This window comes from Cannabis sativa, chromosome X, assembly GCF_029168945.1.
Source record: "Cannabis sativa cultivar Pink pepper isolate KNU-18-1 chromosome X, ASM2916894v1, whole genome shotgun sequence".
NCBI lineage: Eukaryota > Viridiplantae > Streptophyta > Magnoliopsida > Rosales > Cannabaceae > Cannabis > Cannabis sativa.
In genome coordinates this window covers 59762774-59770108 of record NC_083610.1, presented here as the reverse complement: position 1 = coordinate 59770108, position 7335 = coordinate 59762774, and the positions used below count along the sequence as shown (strand labels likewise).

The following is a 7335-nucleotide window of genomic DNA, read 5'->3' as shown; positions in this document are numbered from 1 at the left end:
TTAAAAGTCTATAGACGACATTTGAAAAACGTCATGTTAACGAGTGTCGATAAAAGTTTCAACTTTAAACGACGCTTTTAAAATGACGTTAATAATAATTTTTAATGGTGGTTCTCATAATGTTCTATTAGCGGTTAACAATTGTCATTAAAAATAATCATAGACGACATTTCTACTTATCATGATAGTTAAAAGCCACCTACTTTAGTTATTTTAGATGGCGATTTATGTTTAACCACCGTTCAAAGTAAGAAATATTGATGGTTTTATGTGAACCACCATAAATGGACATTCATTTTTAACAAATAATTAAATTGTATTTTTAAAATATTTAATGAAACATGCATATTGTGTAATTCATAAATACAAGAAAGTATATATAAATATATATATATATATATAGTAAATAACTAAAAAAGAAATACACAAACCAAATTGTATTAATACTATCTGTCTTACAATTACATTGAAGTGTTAATTTGTAAAAAAGAATAAAAACACAAATTTAATCATCAATATGTCCTATACCAAATGATGTATACATACATCTTATACCAAATGATGTATACATACATCCTATACCATATGATCTATAAGTGTTTCAGTCTATTCTTTCTATATATGATATACCAGGTAATGTATTTATCCTATGCCATATGATCCATAAGTGCTTCAGTCCATTCTTCACGTAACTCGTTGATTTCATCCATTGTATACTCAACTTTTCCTTTAAACTATATATAAAAAAAAATAGTTAGATGACACAATATATATATTAAAATATATATATTAAGAAATATATAAGATAACTTACATTATTTTCAAGAAGTTCATTTCGGTCATTTTCTATTGTCATGAGTTCTTTCATATAAAGCATTACGCAGTATCCACAGTCCACACTTCCTGGTTGTTTGGGACACTCAAATTTTGAATAGTAAGTTATAAAGTTAAGATATACATTTTTTTTTGTTTTAAGAATTTAAATGTAATTTTGAAGAAAAAAAATAAATGAAACCATATACTTAAGCTTAAACAATACAACAAGAATTTATACATATATAATCTCAATTACAAAAAATTCTCAAGAATTTTCTTTTAAAAATCAGTAACCCACTACAAGTAAAAATATTATAGCATAATCAAACACCTTTACATCATATATAGATTCTATAATCAACAAACTTTAACAATTCCTATTTGTTATTCAATTGAAAACATCCAAAACATATCTCATTTTATGTATAAATTAATTTTTTAATTTAATAGACTTCCATAAATGAAAAGTTGAAAGAGTACCTGAACTGTTATCCATTTGGGGCCATTTCTATTTCCTCTTCTACCCTTTGATGCATTGTATATTGCAAATGCACTAAAATAAAAAATTTAAAAAATCCATAGGTTAAACAATTATAATAGAGAATAACTAATTAACAAAAAAATAATCTATGATATACTTTCGAACACATGTCATTGCATCATCTCCAATCTTTTGCCCGCTAGGATTGAGGGAGAACACAATTTCTTGCCATGGGTTGATAAGAATCAACATCCAATGTCGTCTGTAATGGAAAATACAGAAATTAATAAATATATATGCATAGTCATATAATTTATATGAAAGAATAAGATCATACATACCCTGGGTGGTATGGTAGAGTCAACAAACCTCCCCTTAATGTATTCTGTAGACGCAAGGAAAGATATCGAGTTCGGGCATCAATCGTGTTATTCCCAATGAATGCAAGGAGAGAAGGCTCAGCAAAACACCACAAATGCTCAGTGCATTCTGTACTGATACAAGCATGTAGTTTTCTAGGTAAAATATAGAGATCACATTAGTCAAAAATTATTCACTAAGTTAAAGAAAGTAAAAATAAATTGAAGAAAAAAAACGAACAAATTAAATATACCTGATGTAAAGAGTGATCACAGAAGCACTAATTTCCTTAAACTTAGCAAGCTCAAGAAGGTCTTTTACTCCAATGTACAAGATCTGCTTACCAAGTCCACATATATCTTTAGGAATTGGAACCTCATACATGTACTCCTTGTTAAGCTTGAAAGTAGACTTTATTAATGATTTTAGGCTTGCAGGAATGTTCTTTGGGATTTCACATAAATCCAATAGTGGTTTTTCCCTAACACTGGATGAAGATGAGGGGATGCTTGTTGGTTGCTCGATGTACAACTTTTCCTTTTCACTAGATGGATGGATAAGTGTCTCAATGTGTGGCTTTTCCTTTGCCAGAGATAGTTGGGCAGACAGCTTAGGTGGTTGTTCCTTTGGTTTGGATGTGATAATGGAAAATTCTTTTTGTGAAGTAGGAATCTTTCTCTTACGGCTAATACTTGAAGTTGCTTTTTTTGGTATCTAGAAATATAATATTTATAATTAAAAAGTTAATACTTTTAGTGAACTTTACAATAACTAAAAAAAAACATAGGCATTTATAATTAGAAGAGTTTTTTCTATTTTGGCACCTCCTCATTGCTTACTACAACCAAATGTGTAGGCCATGCAACACATGAGTCCACAGCTTCTTCAACTAACTCCATCACCCCAGGAACTTTTACAGGTAGCTTTGCTTTTGGAACAATGGCCTCAGATATTGTAACCCTTTTGTCATCACCTATGGGTTTCCCATGTATGTCACTTGAGATGGTCTCTATAATATATCCTTTTGCAACCAACTTAAAATCTGGTTCAACAAGCAAACTACAAGGAATACCCTGTACAACAAATTAGATTACATATATGGCCTTGTGTGTTATTGAAAAGCTATAGGAAAAATCCAAAAAATAGAATGAATTACCTTTACTGATGGCGTTGAAGAGCGTAGGTGTGATTCTGGAGTAGGAATATCTTTAGAAGAATTAGTAGAAATATTGTGATGCACAGTAGCGTCAACATCATTAGTGTCTGATGGTTGACTAGGTTGTTTTTGTAATGCTATCTTTTCAATTTGACTCTGTAGCAACTTGATGTGTTCAGTTAAGTTCTTTATTTGACTCTCAAAGGCAGCTGCATTTTTGGTTTCATATCTAAATTGCTCCTCCTGTAGAGTCTTAAACCCCCTTGGAGGCTTCTTGAATACTTCATATTGCACAACACCAAAACCTTTACCACGCACTCGCCCTGGGTGCTCCGGAGTACCCAATGCTTGAGTAAGAACATCGTTCTGGCCGATAACAGTTAGTTCCCCCCTTTCTTTCTTTCCAAGCAATTCAGCGTACATCACATAATGAATTGTTAATAAGTTAAATAATAACTCACACAAGCCATTTAACTTAAGAAAAAAAATGTACAACACAATTTCTTTGATAACAATGGTAAGTAAAGATAATCTTAAAAAGAAGTATAGAAACCATATGACTAACAGTTGCAAGTAAAAAACAAATTTAAATGCCAAAATATTTTAATTAAGGATGTAATTTTCCAAGCTAAGGAAGTTTGGATATGCTTGCTACAAAAAAATTATGGCATATTAAAAGAATCCCAATACTTACAATTAGTTCTCTTTTTTCTCTTGTCTCATCATTTAAATAAGATCCCTTGTTATTTTGCCTTGCACGCTTCCATAGCTCTCCACGATCTATTGGATCAGTCGTGTTTCGCTCCTTTTGCATTTCGTATTCTATATTTGCAATAGATTTACGTGCTGTCCGATGAGCATATTTTTGTTGGGAACGTCGTTGTTGTTGCACCTTTCTTTGTTCCTTCATTTATATATATATGCTATGGTAAGATTCAAATTCAAATGCATACTCCTAAATATACATGATAATATTGCAGTCTTCTAAAATTATACCTTAAAGACATTGCTAGTTCTTGATGCAACAAGCTTTTTCCATTCTTCTGCACTAATGATGTAGTCTTTTGGGGGCTCTGTCAATGTGTGGGGTGGTCCTCTCTATACTCAGGGTCATTTAAAAAGTTAAAAATATGTGAGGTCAACTTGGACTTGTGATCTCTCCATTTCTTTCCAATTGACTTAAATATCATATGTCCCGCATTCTCGTTGATCCCGTCAAAAGTTTGCTGCAAATATGTACTATTAAAAATCATAGAAAAAAATGTTAATATAATCATTTATATCCAAAATCATTATTATTTCTTGCCATGATATCTTGCCAAAGTTGGCCCAAAATATTTTCATCACAGTTTGACCAATTCTCTAGTGTAATAGGCACCTTGCTACGAGCAAGCCAACCAAGATATGATTGTAGCAAATTTCCAGATTTGCCTAGTGATTGACCATGCAAGTTAAAGTCTACATGAACCTTTCTTCCTTGTGCCCTCATCCTCAACACAGCTTGGCGCACAGAATTGCCTCTAGTTTTCTTTTCTGCCACAGTGTTTGTTTTCCTCTTATTGTTTGACAGTTTGTTATTATTTTCAAGTTGGGTATTGTCCTCTTGTTTCTCCATTATCTACACAAAATATTATAGAAGTATTATCAGAAAATAATTCAGAAAATCATAATAAAACAAGAAATAAAAACATATATAACAAGTAATAAGAGCATAATTAAACAAGTTGTAACAACATACTCAAATAACTCATAAAAGTAAAATCAAACAAATTATAATTATATATTCAAACAAGTCATGAAAGCATAAACATTGACCATTCATTATTATCTTGATTGTCAACCTTTCTTTATTTATATTCATTCGTGGTCAATCCATATACCATCACGGTCATCACGATAATAAGAACCAGTTGTTGCTTCTATAGAATCAAACTCGTCAATGTCAATAAAGTTTTTCTCTATGACTTGTAACTCATCAACTTCTTCAACCTCTGGAATCTCATCATTTGACCTTAGGTTTCTCGGTTCACTTGATAATACAATTGACCATTCACTATTACATGGATCATCAACATAAAAAACTTGTCTTGCTTGAGATGCCACAATAAATGGGTCATCTTTATGACCTATTTTGTTAAGATTGACCAACTTGAACCCTAACCTATCTTCTTTCACACCATTATTGTTGTCAACCCATTCACATAAGAACACTGGAACATGAAAACTAAATGAGATCACTAATTTAAAGAGGTCACTAGTTTAAAAAGTTTGTCAAATTAAATCATCTGAGGAAGAAAGGGAGGGGCTGAGAAAATTAAAGATGATCAAGACTGAGAAAAAAACTGAAGAAAAGACTAATTATGATACTCTTGATAATCTTTGTTTATTTCAAGATCAATTTAATGATCTATAATTCATTTCTTTATAGAAGAAGGAAATGAACATGCCTACTATAATGTAAATGACGGAAAAATTGATAAAAAATTATAATCAATCACAGTTTATTATTTACATTTACCAATAATTATATATCTAAATTGGCTAGACTATCTTTATAACATAAACTACATAAAAAGACATAAAACTAAATAGAAAATTACTCAAATATTAATTCAATAAGGAAAAGAATTAACAAGAGCCAACATCTCAGTAAAATTATAACTACATTACAGCAATTAAAAGCCACAATATTTGAAAAAGAACTCAGAAAGATACCTTGTGAAATAGAAAGTTCTTGCAATGTAATAGTTGGTGAATTAATTTCTTCAGCCAAGACTTAACAATGTACCTGAAAAAAAAAAATCATGGTAGAATCATAATATTATATAACTTGAAACACAATAAAATATATTATCATTTTCATAATAATTACTTTTAGAACATACCTATCTCACTTAGTGTATACTGCCTTAGAAAGAATAAAACGTAATGGAAAAAGAACTTTCGACCGGAAATAATATTTGATTAAAGACATTTCAACAAACAATTTATAAGCAATTAATAAAACTAGCTCTAAAACCTTTCAAATTAATCATATTGACCCCATCACATTACGAACTCAAAACCCCCAAATTTCTTACAACCCATAAAACATAAAAATGTAATTTCATCTAAAAAGAAAATTAAATACATTAACAGAAAATAAAAGAGGAATAAACCAAACCTTATTAATCAAGATTTTGTCATAGAGAAAATTATATACTGAGAATGTGGAGAGTGTGTCACGACGAGTGAACTAAGGTCAAAATGCAGAAAGAGAATTCTATGCAAGTTTCAAACCCTAATTTCTTTATACACATCGAATAAAGATTGATAGCATTGGAGTGAAGACAAGAAAAACAGAGTAGAGAAGAAAAGAGAGGGAAATGAGAAAGAACGAGGGAAAAGAATTATATATACACATCTGTTCAATTTGTTTTATTTATTATTTAAGATTTAGGATAAAAAGAAAATGGAGCATAATGGGTATTTTCTTAAAGTAAAATTGAGGACATTTTTAAACCGTCAATTATCACACAAATAGTTGATGGTTAACTTTGAACCACCGAATATAACTAAATTTTTTTATTTTTATTTTTTTAAAATAGAGAATTAACGGTAGTTTTTTCGGAGCCACAATTAAAGAACACTTTAGTCGGCGGTTCACTCAGAATCACCGACTAAAGTGTCTTTTAACAGCGGTTTCGAATAAACCACCATTAAAAGAGTGTCGTATATTCTCCATTTTCTTATAGTGGATGTAATCAAATAGGGAACATTAGAAGATATTCAAGAAAGATTTATCAAAGTGATCTATATGTTACATATTAAGGAACTGTGTATCAGTTGCCCTGATATCTCACCAACTCATTTCGATTTCTATGAGATGGTGCTTACTTTGGGGGTGGAGGAATTATTGTATAATAATTCAAGCTCTACCAGAGAAGAATTATAACTTTGTAAATTTCGAAAATTCCAGAAAGTTATATTGTTGAAGAAAAGTCTACACTGTACTATCTTAATTCCATATTTTAAAATATGCGAGATATGTCTTCTGTTTATTCAGATGTACTCTTAAAACAGTAAAGATTTCAGTATCCCTTGATGAGTAAAGCATATAGTAAAGGATGTTTCATAAGTGTTTTTATGAACTAGTTTCCAGAAGTTTGGGTGGATTCAAACATACTACACTTGATCTAAAGATCAAGACATCAGATTGACCTATTTGCACAGTTTGTTTTATATTAGTGCAAGTGAGAGTTTGTTGGGTTTTATGCCCTAAATAAAACTCTTTACAATCTGATTAGTTATCAATACAAGAAATTTGAAGTGATTGATGTTTGCATGAATTTTACATGTTAATGGTTTAATATGTTTATTACATTCACACACACAAAATCAGTTAAATCCAGATCATATGTTTATTCACAATTACAGTATCGTCAACACAGTAGAATGTGATTGTGATCATATGAATCAAAAGACTTGGTCCCTGTTTCATCAGTGTTATTGGGTTTACACTAATGTGATAATCAGCGATGAT

At 30.5% G+C, this 7335-nt stretch overlaps 1 protein-coding gene across 4 annotated transcripts; it reads right to left on the bottom strand.

The window, feature by feature from the left end:
* Positions 1 to 422: 422 nt before the first annotated feature.
* LOC115720758 (uncharacterized) lies at positions 423 to 6393 on the bottom strand. Of its 4 annotated transcripts, none has more exons than XR_009684939.1 (13): positions 5977 to 6386; positions 5529 to 5601; positions 4192 to 4431; positions 3810 to 4039; positions 3508 to 3717; positions 2814 to 3212; positions 2482 to 2730; positions 1911 to 2371; positions 1639 to 1812; positions 1455 to 1559; positions 1297 to 1369; positions 815 to 903; positions 423 to 734 (listed from the first exon to the last, which is right to left on the bottom strand). XR_009684939.1 is itself a non-coding variant. In XM_061105652.1 (13 exons), the coding sequence occupies exons 5-13, from the start codon at positions 3625 to 3627 to the stop codon at positions 648 to 650; spliced, it is 1752 nt and encodes a 583-aa protein (XP_060961635.1). In that variant the 5' UTR covers positions 3628 to 3717; positions 3810 to 4039; positions 4192 to 4431; positions 5529 to 5601; positions 5977 to 6393; the 3' UTR covers positions 423 to 647. The 4 variants fall into 4 exon arrangements, 3 of the variants coding, with proteins under 3 accessions (XP_060961635.1, XP_030505796.1, XP_060961634.1); XM_061105652.1 differs by having other exon boundaries at positions 815 to 919; positions 1639 to 1791; positions 5977 to 6393; XM_030649936.2 differs by having other exon boundaries at positions 815 to 919; positions 3810 to 4052; positions 5977 to 6387.
* Between the last annotated feature and the right edge of the window lie 942 nt (positions 6394 to 7335).

Bases quoted from the DNA above. Each gene is read 5' to 3' on its own strand.
- LOC115720758 (XM_030649936.2), bottom strand. From the start codon at position 3,627: ATGCAAAAGGAGCGAAACACGACTGATCCAATAGATCGTGGAGAGCTA. The intron at 1,813-1,910 runs GTATATTTAATT...TATTTTACCTAG, and splicing joins GTGATCACTCTTTACATCAG to AAAACTACATGCTTGTATCA. The intron at 1,560-1,638 runs GTATGTATGATC...TTTCCATTACAG, and splicing joins ACTCTACCATACCACCCAGG to ACGACATTGGATGTTGATTC.